Raw genomic sequence first — 17815 nt, 5'->3', positions numbered from 1 at the left:
CCACGAAGGTTTTTTCTATGTCTTCAAGAAAGGTGATAGGCGAATTCGGAGGCCTATAAACTGTACACAAAGGGAAGGATTTAAGCTTTTTACACTGCACCCTAAGCCAGAGCTTTTGGAAGTTACAATCAAAAACTGCTGACAATTCTGTGATAATGGAAGCCTTGTAAGTATCTTTGACATAAACAACAACTCCACCACCAGTCTTGCGCGTTCCGCGGTCTTGTCTAAATATAATGTAACCAGAAATTTGTATATCAGTATCAGTCGCCGAAGGGTCGAGCCAAGTCTCCGAGATTGTAAAAATATCGTACTCATTCGACGATATCGTCTGCTTAATAAGATGGAAAGTCTCGCGCGACACCATCGAGCGAACATTCAACTGAGCAATGGTCGCGTATTTAGTCGATTTAGCGAGCCTAATGGCTTTTCCTTCATTAGGGTTCGATTTGGTTGTAGGAGGTCCAGGATGGGGATGGATATCACCACATTTAAGAATTGTGTCCACTATAGTCGCTTCTTTAGTCTCCGGTAGAGTGATGACTATACAACCATATTTAGACCACTTCACAATTGGGAATTTCACTCGATTGGCGCAAGATCGGCGTTTAATGGGCCAAGAAGACAACAGCACTGTATCAACGTTAGCTTTGAAGGCTTTACGGGGAGAAGTCTTGCGTCTTGCCCACCATGGACATCAAGGCATCGTTAAAATGAAGGCACGTTTAAGGACAAAGGTTTGGTGGCCAAAGATTGACTCAGACGCAGAGCGGATGTGTAAGTCTTGTCATGGATGCCAAGTCGTAGGTGAGTTTTAAGTTCCTGAGCCCATGAAAAGAGTAAAGCCTCCTACTGTACCCTGGAAAGACATCGCCATAGACTTGTTGGGCCCTCTTCCCGTTGGCGAAAGTTTTCTCGTTGTCGTAGACTATTACAGTAGATTCTACGAGGTAGCGATCATGCGCTCAACAGCAACTAAGAGAGTGGTGGATGTACTGACACAGATATTCTCCAGATATGGATTTCCATTTACTTTCAAATCTGACAACGGTCCTCAGTTTTGCTGTGAGGAGTTCGAGAAGTTTCTCTCTCATCACGGAATCGAACACTTGACATCTCCACCACTATGGCGCAGGCTAATGGACATGTCGAAAGACAGAATAGAACTCTGCTTAGGTCTTTGAAAGTTGCTCGCATCGATGGAAAGAACTGGCGTGAAGAACTGCAGAAGTTTCTGTTAGCATATAGAACCACACCGCAAACAAGCACTGGTGTTACTCCAGCGTTCCTCATGTTTGGCAGAGAGTTGAAAACAAAACTTCCCGAGTTAAGGTGCGCTGGTAACCCGTTGGACGAGGGGGTCAGATATCGTGATTGGAATCACAAGTTGGTCCACAAGGAACATGCTGACAACAAGCGGGGTGCTACTGAAAGCCCTGTAACGCCTGGGGATCTGGTTTTACAGAAGAACACGAAAACGTCTGGCAAGCTGGAAGCAAATTTCGAGAATGAGCCATACACATTGCATACTAAAGAAGGCAGTAAGGTGACTGTTAGGTCCAAAGAGGATGTGGAATATAGGCACAACAATGCATTGGTTAAGCCGTACAACCCACCAGGGGAATTACCGGAAGCCACAGAGGCCATTTCCCAAGACGGTTCCTATACCCTTTCACTGGAGGAGAACATAACGACATCAAGACCAAGACGGACTGTCAGAATGCCTGAGAAATACAAGAACTATTTACTTTATGGACTGAACTCTGTTGACACGTTGGACTTATGTTGAAGTCTGTTAGATTCGGTTTCATATTATTAAGTTTTATTGAACAGTTTTCATGCAGATAGATTTATTTATTTATTTTTGCGGTTGTTTCTTTGTCTCTAAAGAAAGGAAAGGATGTAATGTGTTGTAAGTATTCCTACCAGAAGTTGTCCTAGCGGAAGTTCTAGAACATTGCAAAGGATCGTGGATATTTATGTGGGCCATGCTTTCCGGTTGTCCTGGCGGTTGAATGAAGTGTAGTTTCTTTTTATAGTTAAATCTAGTTTATTACATGACCATCCAAGTGACATCGTTGCAGCACCGGGAATGTCTTCTTCACTCAAATTATCTGCAAAACTCGCCGTAATTTTTAACACATGTACAGAACATTGGACAAAATATATACAAGCTAAGTAAGATAAACCTATCCCGCGATGAAACGGTCGACAATTCCACAATCCACAATCTCTCCAACAAAACTTACAGCCGCTGCCTCTTAAGCCTCGTTTTTGTGAACTCGGTTCAGGTCTCAACCGCGCGCCGCCACTTTGAATAAGGCTTTTAACTGCCGTACTTTTCTAACGTTGGGAGCTGGGAGCTGAATAAATCAGTCTTTGGAACTAATTTTCATTGTAGTTTGCAAGATGCGCCCGAGCTGTGATCGCGTGTCGAAACGGAGCGAGTACTTGCAACATGCTCACAAGCATGCTGGTTAACACCATGGTAAGCGTAACTAATAAACTTTTTCGTACGATTCAAGGCGTATAAATTTAGCTAAGATGCTTCTGCTCTATTTTATTTTAAAGAGCTTCTTTGATGTAAACTTTAAAGTTTGATTTACTCCTTAAAGTGCTTGAAAATAATTAAATTTTGATTTAATTCACGTGTATGAAGATAAAACTGAAGTGTTGCAGGGTTCTCTTTCCAAAGTGAACTCACGTGAACAGGTATCATTAAGCTACTTGATTTAGTATGATTCTCCCGAATCTGCAATGTTACTGCCCTGGTTTTTTACAAAGCCTCCTGATACGTCTGTGTGCCAGCCAATGATTAACGTCTCATTAAAAGGATATGCCATATTTTAGCAACACTATTTTAATTAAATTCCACCTTTAAGTTTTTTAGCATTTCCTGTTTGAAAATTTCTAAATTGCATTACTGCTTCATCCTTGTAAAGAGGTATTACACATTTCTATTTTTAAAACCTGAATTACGAAGTGAACTTTATTTCAGTGAGTTTGGAATTTGATACTACAGAAGAGCACTTTGGCTGGAGAATAATACAGTTTTACTTATTTGCCATCTTTCTCACCCATATGACTGTGTGTCTTAAAGTGGGGAATTGAGAGATATCACAGTGATTAAAATCTACCCATGTACATGTAAATATATGTGTGAAATAATGATGTGATGAATATCTGATGTTATGAAACACTCACAATGGGAAAACTTGTTGCTGGTAGCCTTTTTGTTTAATTTCTAAGCTGTGAGAGATAAGGAGGTGAACTATATAAATCTGCTCATAATTCTTACTGCTGAAGTTCTTTTGAAATTGATTTGTGACAATTAGAATGATAGTGGCAGGAGAAACACAGTCAGGCTTTCCCCATTCAAAAGCATGTTTATTACATCCTGGATTCTACATTTAAACTTGGTGAGATAATCAGATGAAATTTATTCATATCTTATGTTTCAATATGGTTTGCTAACATGGAAAGGTTATTGTGATCATGGCTTCACAGATGGTTTTCTCATAAAATAGATTGTTTTGGGGCCTTACAGCATTGCAATGAAAATGCTTAAATTATTGAAAACAGCTTTGAGTAATCCACTATCTTATTTATTTAATTGTTCTTTTTCATTAGGCTTAGTTCCAGATAAACAAAAAATTTGTAGAATTATCCCTTTATACAAGATTGGTGGTCAGACTTTTGTATCTAATTACAGGCCTATCACTTTGTTATCTCTTTTTCATGAAATAATGGAAAATGAATGTAAAAGAGATTAATTAAATTTCTTGATAAGCACGATGTATTAACTGAGAATCCATTTGGTTTCCCAAGTGGGTACTCTACTACCCACACTACAATGCTCACTACAGATTAAATGTAATTCAAGGGGCCATTGAAGCAAAATTATACTCTTGTGGTATGTTTTGGACTTAAGTAAGGCCTTTGATACAGTAGATCATAGCATTCTCTTAGCTAAACTTGAACATTATGGCATAGCAAATGAATGGTTCCGATCTTATTTAACTAACGCGCAGCAATTTGTCTCTGTTAATAATTCAGACTCAAACACATTGCATATAAATTGTGGAGTACCACAAGGCTCTGTACTTGGCCCTCTTTTGTTTGTAATCTATATCAGTGATTTCATAAATTCTTCATCTATTTTTTATTTTCATCTGTTTGCAGATGACTCAAATCTGTTTTATTCAGATAAAGATTTACAGCATCTTGAGGAAACTGTCAATAAGGAACTCACTGAAATTAATACATGGCTTTGTGCTAACAAGCTATCTCTCAATATTGATAAAACACATTTTGTAATATTCCATCCATATCAGAAAAAATTAAGTTGCTCTATGAAAATTGAAATTAAATAGAGTGCAAAAATATAAACTAGCATAAAAATGTTAAGTACTTGGGAATTCTCAGACTGCCATCATAATTGGAGAGAACATATTCAACAACTTTCGAAAAATATATCTAGAGGTATTGGTGTTCTTTGTAAAATTAGGCATTACGTTAATGTCAAAATTGTAGTTCAATTATACAATGCTATCATTTTTTCATACTGCTGTATAGTCTCGGGTAACACCTAAAATGCATAAAAATGTTAAGTTCAGTTATACAATGCCATCATTTTTTCATACTGCTGTATAGTCTCGGGTAACACCTAAAGAGCATAAAAATGTTAAGTACTTGGGAATTCTCAGACTACCATCATAATTGGAGAGAACACATTCAACAACTTTCGAAAAATATATCCAGAGGTATTGGTATTCTTTGTGAAATTAGGCATTACGTTAATGTCAAAATTGTAGTTCAATTATACAATGTCATCTTTTTTTCATACTGCTGTATAGTCTCGGGTAACACCTATGATCATAATATTAAACCACTCCAAAGAATACAAAAGAAAGTGATTCATCTAATTACCTTCTCTGATTTTGATACTCATACAAGTCCTTTTTTTTTCAACTTAAAACTCTAAAACTTCAGGATCATTTCAAGCTTCAACCTCTTTACCTCATAATTATTTCGTTACCCTCACCGACGCAGCCCCAAACATTTTCTTTAGAAACTGTCAGTCTTTACCTCATGCACTGATTCTTTATCGGCAAATTACCAAAGATTTTTTACTCATTTTATATTGAAACTTTAGATAAGCATAATGTTAACACTCGCTTTGCAGCTAGTGCTATTTTTTATGTTGCAAAAATTCGAACCAACTATGGTAAATTTAATAATTTCAATATATCAACAAAGTAGAAATGGTAAATTGGCCACCGTTACAATTATAAAAGCTGATGTTTTGAGCGTTAGCCCTTCGTCAGAGCAAAGTCGGAGCGTTCGTTGGAGCGTTTCGAGCATTATCCCTTCGCCAATTTACCATTTCAACTTTGTTGATATAATGAAATTATTTCGTTACACCCACCGGCGCAGCCCCAAACAGTTTCTTTAGAAACTATCAGCCTTTATTACCATTGTAAATTTAATATGCATTCAATGGACCAATATTATGGAACGAAACTGATGAGAGACTTAAGATTCTAACGCCCTATTCTTTCAAAAAAGAACTATCTATGCATTTCATTAATTTGTATTAAGTTTTATTACTAATTGTTATGTTTTAGTGTTTCTGTTATTTAGTTATTTATTTCATTTACTTTGTATTGTATACATCTTTAAGAATTATTTGTTCTGTAATCTATTTCCTTAATAAGAATTAAAATGTAAAATGCCTCTTCTCTGACCTTATATTCATTTTCAGTTAATATATGTTGGTCACACAGCTAGTTTAGCTCTTTAGTTATTTTGGGTGACCAGGAACTGTATGTATTTTAAATTTACTTCTCGTTTAATTTGTAACTAAGGTAATTTTGCAGTTGAATAAAACCTTGTCTTGTCTTTGATAACTTTATTCCTGAATTTTGAATATATGAAAATCATATATATGTACTGCAGTTTCGTGAAATGTATGAAAGTGTTCCTCGCAGTAATAAACCTACTTTTCTTGTGGGTGGAAATAAGGCCTGGTAAAAAATTCAAGCCCGTACAGGATTTGAGCCCATGTCATCTGCAATACCACTGCAGTGCTCTACCAACTGAGCTAACAAGCCAACTGGGAGCTGCATGGTCATTACTGTTGGTTGGTATTTCATGAAACTGCAGTACACATAAATGATTTTCATATATTCAAAATTCATCGATTTATATCACTTCGGCCAGATCCTGGTTGGCTTGTCAGCTCAGTTGGTAGAGCACTGCACTAGTATAGCAGAGGTCATGGGTTCAAATCCCATACGGGCCTGATCTTTTTTCAGGCCTTATTTCCACCCACTAGATAACTAGGGTTATTACTGTAAGGAACAACTTCATACATCTTTATTCCTTTTTCTTCAACATCAATTACTGTTTCTGGAGCACAATCAAAGGAAGCAGGTTCTAAAAACTTTTAATTCAGTTAATTATTTGAGTTTTTGAGTAACATTTGATGTTTTTCATGAAACAGAATGGTTCAGCTGAAGACAACCCAAAAGGAGTGAACTTGACAGTAACAAAGGTGACTAACTGGGAAACTTGAGCACTTAGTTATTACATCCTGGTTTGATATTCTGACAATTACAGTTTTCTGAGATAATTAAAATGCCTGTTCCTATAAAGGAATGTATCTTCCATATGACCTGCACAGTCATAAAGAATGAGATAACGAAAAAAGTCCGGCAGTGCATTCCACTGCTTAGCTGATCGCATCAAAAGTAAGAAAAGGGGTTAAGAGCATAATGAAGTTGCCACGAAGATTATAGGACGAGGATCGGAGCGAAAACATATTCTTCATATAAGCAGGAAAATGAGTGAAAAACAAACTCTCCTATAACAGTATGAGGAAGTTCTGAACGCGCTTGCTGCACAACGACGTAGAGTTGACTTTTGAAAGAAGAGTGGTGTGTAGAGACAGGTAATCTCCAAGTATAGATCTAAGTATACTTTTATTGAGTTCTTCAAGCGTATCCACATCGCGTGCTCCACATAAGTGCCAGACAGAAGAGAAATGATAAAAATGAAGTCAAGTATACGCTTGAGATATCCCTGCGTATGGGTTTTCGATAGCGCACTATGACATTAAATTGATTATGAATCTTTTTGCGTACATTTGATAGATGTTTACAAAACTTCAGGTTATCTATTTCCATTCCAAAAATGTCTAACATGTCCTTTACCGGGAAGGAAAAACCATACTCTGTATCACCGAGGACTAGACCCTGGTGCTTGGTCTCATTAACTAACATCTCATTTTCATGGTACCACTGATCGGCCACCCGACATCAAGAGATACGCATGCTTCTAGAGCTGCCGGGTCGACGTGGGAGTAGTAGACCTGATGATCATTCGCATAAGCGTTCAACTTGACCTTCTTTACATGGAAGAAAAGATCGTTAGTAAAAATGTTCAATAGTATAGGACCTAGCACACTCCCCTGCGGAACCCCACGCTTGGCGCTTTCCCAGGTCGAAAAGGTGTCTCTAACTTTTACTCTCTGAGTTCCTTGAGAGAGATAGTTCCTAATTAGGACACAGATTTTGTCGTCCATAGCAGAGGCCCTTAGGTTCGAAAAGAGGAGTGGACACTGAATGACATCAAGCGCTTTTGCGGTAGTTTCCATAGACACTACCGCAACGAGCACCCTCCCTGTCTTGCATCATCCTCCAGTCCTCCATCAGTCATAGCAAAGAAGTCCCTCAACTATGAAACTTTTTACAGGCGCTTATGAAATCTGATAATAGTCCATCGTAGCATTCGTTCATCTGCTCTGATAGAAGCCTTTCAAAAATATTGTTAAGAGCAGGGAGCACAGTAACGGGCCTATAGTTGATCTTACAAAACTCGTCGTCTTTTTTATACGAAGGCGTCACTATGCCCATCGTCCAGCTTTATTCCTTGCACCTTAAGCCCTCAAAAATTGTAGCAGGGGAGTCTGTAACCTGACTTCTTTTGCCTATAACTGTGTGATGACCTGCATAAAATGTTAATGTAAATATCAACATTGTCATTACCGATATTACAACATGTAATGTCATTTGGATGGCATTGAATACTCAGGTTCAAGCTCTCAATAGTGCATGGTGTTCTTACAAATGCTGACATCCAGACTAACCATTGATATACATGTAAGGAATTGGTCACAAATTTTGTGAATTTTAAAGGTTGGGATTCTGGAGAAGCAAAGACCCATCCAGAATTAGAACTAAATTTAATGGGCACCATCCTCTTTTAATTCATGTTTTTACAGCCTTCTCCCTTCAATGTTTAGGGGGACACGTAAAGAAAATTGTTGGGTTGAAATATATATTACAAAGATTTGCCAGCTTGTTTCAGCATAACTGGAGAAATGGAAAACATAGCTGTGCATTTAATGTATAACCTGAGTTGTTGCACGAGTTATCCAATTTCAACAAATATCCAAGTCTTTTCAAAAACTTTCATGTTAACATTTTGTCTTATTGAACCAGTGAAGGTCTTAGTAGATATGTTTAGAAAAATTCAGGTTATCTATTTCCATTCCAAAAATGTCTAACGTGTCCTTTACCTGGAAGGAAAAACCATACTCTGTATCACCGAGGACTAAAGCGTTATAAGACGGAAAGGTTAAGAATCGAAAGAACTTTGAGACACTACGCTACCTTGGAACTTACTCATGATGCTCTGCAAGTTTGACTTCATGGTTTCGCTTAAGTTTTCTTTCAAATCAAATAAAATAATCTTGGCTTTTAGCCAAAACATTGTTTTGAAATGCTGTTAAATGTCACAATGGTTTAAATGCTATACTAAAGAAAGAAGGCATTATAACCGTATTATAATAACCGAAAGAAGGCATTATAACCGTATTATCGTTGGCCTCGTTTTCATGCTAAGCGGTAATTCTTCACACAAACGAGTACGTAAAAATTGGGAAAGCTACCCTTTCGCGATTGCTGTCAAATGAATTTGTAAAGCCTTTCATATACATAACCTTTCATCAGATATTACTCACGTATTGTGCCTCTGAGTGGTACCAAGAGCCTCTCTAACCCATGGACTAAATGCTGACAGTCTGTAGGTGTTCAGAAATGACTTTACGGCACGACACTAGCTTTTATTTATCTATCTATTTATTTATTTATTTAAAGATTCGTACAGTATATAGTCCCCTACTGGGTTCACAGGTGAAGTAACATTAGCCCAAGTATCAAAAGAATGACCTTTATCTCGGCCTAGTTGTTTTAATCTGCGAACAGTTTCCAGCCGAGCCAATTTCCGTGAGTTTTGTAACTAATTTAGGAAGAACGTTGTTAACTCAATAGAGATGCTTTGTTTGTATTAGTGATTTTTAATGGCACATCGTTTCTCATACATTTATCCTCGGGTCTAGTTCACCCTATCTATTTCATTCTGTTTCCGGCTCCATACTTGATATTTCAAACAACAACAAACATATGAAACATATGTATGAACTGCGGTTATGAAACGTATATATGCACGATCCTTCGCAGTAAAGCACTATTTGAGCAATAATGAGAATCAGACCTGAAAAAAATTTCAGGCCTGTACGGGATTCGAACCACTGACCTCTGCGATACTAGTGCAGCGCTCTACCAATTGAGCTAACAAGCCAACTGGGAGCAAGCCATCAAATTAATTCGACATAAACCCGTAGATGATAAATCAAACAACAACAAACATATGAAACATATGTATGAACTGCGGTTATGAAACGTATATATGCACGATCCTTCGCAGTAAAGCACTATTTGAGCAATAGTGAGAATCAGACCTGAAAAAAAAAAAAATTTCAGGCCTGTACGGGATTCGAACCACTGACCTCTGCGATACTAGTGCAGCGCTCTACCAATTGAGCTAACAAGCCAACTGGGAGCAAGCAATCAAATTAATTCGACATAAACCCGTAGATGATAAATCAAACAACAACAAACATATGAAACATATGTATGAACTGCGGTTATGAAACGTATATATGCACGATCCTTCGCAGTAAAGCACTATTTGAGCAATAGTGAGAATCAGACCTGATTTTTTTCAGGTCTGATTTTTTTCAGGTCTGATTTTTTTCAGGCCTGATTTTTTTCAGGCCTGATTTTTTTCAGGTCTGATTCTCACTATTGCTCAAATAGTGCTTTACGTATACGTTTCATAACCGCAGTTCATACATATGTTTCATATGTTTGTTCAAATAGTGCTTTAAATATACGTTTCATAACCGCAGTTCATACATATGTTTCATATGTTTGTTGTTGTTTGATTTATCATCTACGGGTTTATGTCGAATTAATTTGATGGCTTGCTCCCAGTTGGCTTGTTAGCTCAATTGGTAGAGCGCTGCACTAGTATCGCAGAGGTCAGTGGTTCGAATCCCGTACAGGCCTGAAATTTTTTTCACGTCTGATTCTCACTATTGCTCAAATAGTGCTTTACTGCGAAGGATCGTGCATATATACGTTTCATAACCGCAGTTCATACATATGTTTCATATGTTTGTTGTTGTTTGATTTATCATCTACGGGTTTATGTCGAATTAATTTGATGGCTTGCTCCCAGTTGGCTTGTTAGGTCAATTGGTAGAGCGCTGCACTAGTATCGCATAGGTCAGTGGTTCGAATCCCGTACAGGCCTGAAATTTTTTTCAGGTCTGATTCTCACTATTGCTCAAATAGTGCTTTACTGCGAAGGATCGTGCATATATACGTTTCATAACCGCAGTTCATACATATGTTTCATATGTTTGTTGTTGTTTGATTTATCATCTACGGGTTTATGTCGAATTAATTTGATGGCTTGCTCCCAGTTGGCTTGTTAGCTCAATTGGTAGAGCGCTGCACTAGTATCGCAGAGGTCAGTGGTTCGAATCCCGTACAGGCCTGAAATTTTTTTTTTTTTCAGGTCTGATTCTCACTATTGCTCAAATAGTGCTTTACTGCGAAGGATCGTGCATATATACGTTTCATAACCGCAGTTCATACATATGTTTCATATGTTTGTTGTTGTTTGATTTATCATCTACGGGTTTATGTCGAATTAATTTGATGGCTTGCTCCCAGTTGGCTTGTTAGCTAAATTGGTAGAGCGCTGCACTAGTATCGCAGAGGTCAGTGGTTCGAATCCCGTACAGGCCTGAAATTTTTTTCAGGTCTGATTCTCACTATTGCTCAAATAGTGCTTTACTGCGAAGGATCGTGCATATATACGATACTTGATATTCTTCTCCTATCTCAATCATTTTGTACTCTGCCTCTTTTTCGCCTTTACTTTGACTCTTGATCCTTTCCTTAATTTTTTTCCTATAGCTATTTGTCGTTTTGTGTTCTGCTAATTGGTTCTTCTAGGTAATGTCACTATAGAGTGTTTGCACGTGACGTCACAGCTTTATCATCCGCCATTGTGGGGGAGTAAAGAACCAACATGGCGGATGCTGATGCCCAACAGACGTCTCAACGCGCTTCAGAAGAAAACATTATTCATGATATTCCTTTGTCTAATTATGCGAAATCACCTGCAAGTATTGTAAAGAAGCGTTATATTGATAAGATTTCGTGTGTTCGTGTTGATCCTCTTTTGATTCCGGACGAAAAGTTAAGTAGGGAATGCCTTCGTACTGTTGAAGCTGTTGAAGCTGTTGATCTCGTGTTGCATTTGGTTTCACAAACTAGTTTTTATACGACAGAACAATTTAAGAACTTTAAAGCTTGCAAACCTACAACCAAATGGTTTACGGTTTCATAACCAGCATTTTGGGGCAGATTTTCGCTTAAATTTTTCGCCTAGCGGCAAATTCTTCCATTTCAGTTGTTTATCCTACAAGCGTCGTCCAAACAATTACAAATTGTCCTGGTTATGTAATGAGTGTAAATTGCAAAGTGTTGTTGCTATGAAAAGCTCAAAACTATCCAAGGAGTCTTCCTCTCCCATCTCCAACACTTCTGATGATTCTGACATTATAAATTTGGGTGAAACTTACCATGTTGATGTTGAGAAATATGGGATAATTGCTGAACTATCTGCACATGACTTTGATGTGATTGAATCACCTAATGGGTGGCTTGAAAATAGTATTATACAGTATGCCCAATCACTTTTGAAAACAGTCAATCCAGCTATACAAGGATTTCAGCATACAAGTCTTGGAATATATTTAAATTTGAAAAAGTTGATGGGGATTTTGTTCAGATATTGCACACTGGGGGCAATCATTGGGTATGTGAAAGCTCAATTGGATGTGAAAAAGGATTTGTGAATTTGTATGACAGTCTTTTTCATGATGTTATTTTTAATGATCTGGAACAGCAAGTTCAGAACTTAATTGGTGAAGATTTCAAAGATATATCTGTTGTACCTGTGCAACAACAATCAAATGATTCTGACTGTGGTGTTTTTGCAATGGCTCAGTGCAACAGCACTTTCTTACAATCTGGACAAGGATATCCCAAACTTTGATGTAAATCAAATGAGATCTCATCTATTAACATGCTTAAAGAGTGGACTGATTACTCCCTTTCCTGAGGTTAAACAGTTGGTTATGTGACATTTTATTGCCTCATGAAGCATGAAGCAGTTCTTGCCTGAGAGCAAGGCATTCAAAGTCCACACTGTTTATCACCGAGTATTTATAAGTGTTATCAACAATGTAAAGAATGAATGCATGGCATCAACATGGAAAATGGGTTAAAACCCAAATGTTTGTGAATAAACTTATGAAAAAAATGCAAATGAAAAAAATCATAATAATATTTCATCAATAGTTAATAAGTACAATCCATTCAATGTTGAATGCCCCATCAGTCAAATGGGATGGTAGGTGGGCAAAGATTGACAAGAGCTGAGCAAACTCTTAACATCCTGTCAATGAGAGGTACAGATTCACCAGATCTACAGGCAAGATAATCTGTTGGCAAAGTTTGTTGAAGGATGGTGTACTTCTGTCTCAATGTCCCAATAATTCTCTCAACGTGGATTCTCAGTGTAGCAATCTGTCTTGTCTTCTCTACATCAACAGGATCGAGTTGATCCTTTCCCTTTGTAAATGCTGGAATATTCAGGTCAGCATGACGGAACCAAATACTTTCATGCACAGTAAAACCTCTGTCAGCAAGGACCATATCACCTGGCAAAAGTTTCTCAAGAATTCCACACTTCTCAGTCAAAAACTTGTCTGATGTTCTTCCTCCCCAAGCCTCACTCACAAAACAAATTGTCCCTTGTGGTGTAACTCCAATTAAAACTTTGACAGTGTTGTGGTGTTTATAATTTGAAAAGGTCTGAGCTCTTGCAAGAAGGTTGGATGGCCGATCGATGAAAATTTCAAAACAATCAATAATAACTGTAGTTTTACGACCGAACGCATCCAAAAAACATCTAGGCATGGTCTTGTACAACTCATCACGACTAGGCCATTTAATAATTGGAGTTAATCGAATATCCATTACAGTTATCCAAGTAACTAAAATACGAGAGACAGAAGACGTCGAGATCTTTAGACGATATGCAAGATCAAGGTGTGGGACAGAAAGTCTTAGCTTCACTAACACCATACAAAACTCTTGAAACTTAGTTAGAACTCCACGTCGTCTATCAACATGTGATGCAACAAAGAAGAAGACTGTTTGCAGAATTTCAAAGGATGGCAAACCAGTGTAAAACTTAACTTTGTCATCATCTCCAGAAAAAAAAGCTTCGTCAAAATCAGAAGATGGCAAGTTCTGATGTATGGGCTCAGGCGAGAGCACAGTGTTACAGCTCAACTCTGTTTGGGTTACAGCATGCCTCAAGTTGTCGGGTAAGTTCTCAGAAATGTCCTCAATATCTGCCATTTCCACGTCGAATGATATGTTTTGAACACTATGGCCAGCTTCGTTGTGCTTTAATCGCTTTTTGGCAAGACTTATCTGAGAATTTTCAGAGTCTTTCTCGACCATGCGCTTTGTACGTTCTGTGGCTCGTCTGACTCTTTCCTGACTTTGCTGAACTGATGCTTCGCTAACCTTTAGTTTCTCGTGTCCAAGCTTAAGCGATGGTACCCAATCGACGTTCCACTTATCCCACAGAGGAGCAGCTATTCCAGAATGAAAATGTTCGCCGCAAACACGATCATTTTCAAGAATTTTGTCCGTAAGGTCGTCACGGCTTATGGCGGTCAGCCACCTTCGCCTACGTTCCGTTGACAAAATCTCCGTTTCTTCGCCTTGCCTCGTTACGATTTTGGGCACTCGACAAAAGGAAAGATCTTTTCGCTTAGACGTGTCGTGGGAACAGTTTAAAACCAAGCAAAATTTCGGCATAATGCAATAAATTGAGAAAAACGTTGGAAGATATAGTAGTAAACTGTGTTACTGCACGCCTCTTTACTCCCCCATAATGGCGGACAGTACAATTTTGTGACGTAGCTGTGACGTAGGTGCAAACACTCTATTACATTCAACTCTGCATGAGATCCCCGCTGAGAAGTTAACAAGTTTCAAAGCAATGACTAATTGATAAGAAAAATTATCATAGAAACAAGCTAGTTAAAAACGTTACTTATGCATATTCGGGGCTTAAAATTACAAGATCGGAACAGGATTGAAACAGTTTGAGTGCGTCACATTTACACTAGTATCAGATTGCTTCCCGTCTTCAACGTCTTTGGCAAAGAACATTTGACCTATCACATATAATTAAATCGTCTTCTTTCGAGTCCACAATGCAGCTCAATTTTAACGCAGAACTTTTTTTAAACCGTTAGGTGTTCGAATACACAAAGAAAAACAGACGTCCTCCGCTAGATTACGGAATGCAAGTAAGTGAATAAGACAACTTTACTCGAGTTTCGGGTAACTTTATCATGGTGTTGGTAATTGGGGACACCGAAACATAAATAATAAAATAAGACTAATCAAACAACAACAAACATATGAAACATATGTATGAACTGCGGTTATGAAACGTATATGTGCACGATCCTTCGCAGTAAAGCACTATTTGAGCAATAGTGAAAATCAGACCTGAAAAAAATTTCAGGCCTGTACGGGACTCGAGCCACTGACCTCTGCGATACTAGTGCAGCGCTCTACCAATTGAGCTAACAAGCCAACTGGGAGCAGGCCATCAAATTAATTCGACATAAACCCGTAGATGGATAAATCAAACAACAACAAACATATGAAACATATGTATGAACTGCGGTTATGAAACGTAAATGTGCACGATCCTTCGCAGTAAAGCACTATTTGAGCAATAGTGAAAATCAGACCTGAAAAAAATTTCAGGCCTGTACAGGATTCGAACCTCTGAAAATAAGACTAATATTTACATACGATAAGTGGTAGAAATAAAGAGTTATGTGTATACGCACAATGTTAAAAACTGTAGGAATATAGTTTAGGAATGACCAGTGAATGAATAATGATAACTAATGAATTATTTTAGTTTAAGAATCGCATAGAAAACAGCCAGTTGGACATTTCTCAAGCAAAAAGCTTTCTAGGTTCATTTTCTTAATTTTTCTTTTAAAACTGTTCGAGTCACATTGTGTCCGTACATTTCCCGGTAATTTGCACCATAATTAAGGCCTTAGATGTCCGAGAGAATGCATTTCATAGGTTACTGTATTTATATCTCGGTATAACAAAGTCTGGTGTACGTAAATTGTAATTAGTTTCCATTGTTTGGAATAGTTCAACGACGTACTTTGTAGGTTGAACATTAACACCATCAGGTCTTGCAGTCTTCTATTACGTAATGTAGGTAATCCTGCTTTCTTTAACAGATGTTCGTATGTTGACGCACTGTCCTCGAAAACCGCTCTCAGTCCTTTTTCCTGTATCATCTCCAATTTCCGCTGATCAGATGCTCTAAGGAATAGCCAAACAAGTGAATAATAGTTTAGTTTCGGGATAATTACCGCTTTAAACGATGTAACTTCGTCTTTTCTTTTCAGGAACTAGGCTCTTCATCCTCAACACGACACCAATTTTACAGTTTGCTTTCTTACAGACTTGTTGAATGTGTGCACCAAAACTAAGTTTATTATCCATAAGGCCTCCTAACAGTGATAATGAACCTGTGCATTGAATTTCTTCATTATCAATGACAAATCTGCCTATTCTTTGCCTACTCTTTGCTTTTTACGCTAAAAACATTGCCTCGAATTTGCCTTTGTTTGCCAGCAGGAAATGATTTTTATACCAGTCAGATACAATCTTACCCTCGTTGTTTAACAGAGTAGCAAAGTTTTGAGTTAGCTGATGAGAGGCCCATATTTGATGGTCTTCTGCATACATAGAAAAATCACAGTTTTTAATACTATAACTTAAGTGATTCTGAAACATGTTCGAGAGCAGTGGTCCAAGACATGACCCTTGAGGGCAGCCTTTTCTTATACTGTGCAAAGAGCTGTTAACGGTGGTAAGCTTAGCCCTTTCTTACCGGTCTGGGAAGCTCGATCTTAGGAGACATAAATGACACGTCAGAGAACTTATAGGCTTGTAGTATCTTGACCATGATCGACTGAACGAGAGAGTGAAATGCAACAACAAACATATGAAACATATGTATGAACTGCGGTTATGAAACGTATATGTGCACGATCCTTCGCAGTAAAGCACTATTTGAGCAATAGTGAAAATCAGACCTGAAAAAAATTTCAGGCCTGTACGGGACTCGAACCACTGACCTCTGCGATACTAGTGCAGCGCTCTACCAATTGAGCTAACAAGCCAACTGGGAGCAGGCCATCAAATTAATTCGACATGAACCCGTAGATGATAAATCAAACAACAACAAACATATGAAACATATGTATGAACTGCGGTTATGAAACGTATATGTGCACGATCCTTCGCAGTAAAGCACTATTTGAGCAATAGTGAAAATCAGACCTGAAAAAAAAAAAAAAAAAAATTTCAGGCCTGTACGGGACTCGAGTGAAATGCTTTGCTAATATCCTTATATGTTGAAATGTATGAGCATTTGAAACGAGAGCAGGGATAAAAACCAATCTGCCGTCGCTAGCCATATAAGGTTAGTTTACTGTATTGATTTCCTGATCGAAGACGATGTTAACTTCTAAAATGTGGTTGCAATTCCGGATTTAACCACGGATTGCCTAATAGATTGGGTCGTGACATAAATGACGAAGTTGCGATTTTCACAAAGTTCAGCCTGGTTTTCCGTACGGATATGAAAAGCCCCAGACTAATTTTTTGTGTCCTCGAAAGCAACGCTAACCCCACTCATCATGAGCTTAACCTGAACCGATTCTGAGTTATACCGCATGGGGAAAATAATAATTGAAAATTTGATACGAAATGCGATATTTGAAATATTGCATTGGATTTTGAAATATTTGTGATTTTTAAGTGTGTGATGAGCTCAAAATTAAATGATATTATCCTGTTTTAGACTTGCGCCATACCTCGATCCTTCCTATAAAAATCTGTTAAAATGATACCATCTTGCTTTCTATTGCGATTTTCATGAGCAAAGCTCATTTGCCTCTACTCGAGGCACTGATTTCCGCCATTTTACGACTACCGGCGCTAACTTTAGTTTCAGTGAATTTTCTAGGATTGAGAAGCAAGTCTGTGGAAGAAGACCTTACCACGTTTTTAAGCTCCCTATAAGGCATATCTGGCAGGAATACGAGGATGGTCATTTCTCGGTCGATGCGCCGCCTCTTACTAGGTCTTGAAAGAAAGGCGCTCTTAAGAAGACTGCCTTTTTCGCCTTCTGGCCAAATCTCGCAGAAACATTGCATTTCGCCGGGACTTAGTGTTTTCTTACAGATTTGAACGCA

At 38.0% G+C, this 17815-nt stretch overlaps 1 protein-coding gene across 1 annotated transcript; it reads right to left on the bottom strand.

Moving 5' to 3' along the window:
- Positions 1–12821: 12821 nt before the first annotated feature.
- On the bottom strand, positions 12822–14321 carry LOC111334729 (uncharacterized). Its single transcript, XM_022940540.1, has one exon. It carries the CDS (start codon positions 14319–14321, stop codon positions 12822–12824), a length of 1500 nt encoding a protein of 499 aa, XP_022796275.1.
- Positions 14322–17815: the final 3494 nt, after the last annotated feature.

The sequence above is a fragment of the Stylophora pistillata genome, chromosome 6 (genome assembly GCF_964205215.1).
Source record: "Stylophora pistillata chromosome 6, jaStyPist1.2, whole genome shotgun sequence".
Taxonomy (NCBI): domain Eukaryota; kingdom Metazoa; phylum Cnidaria; class Anthozoa; order Scleractinia; family Pocilloporidae; genus Stylophora; species Stylophora pistillata.
Note: the sequence above shows the minus strand (reverse complement) of the source record. Positions and strands in the feature narration are given on the sequence as shown.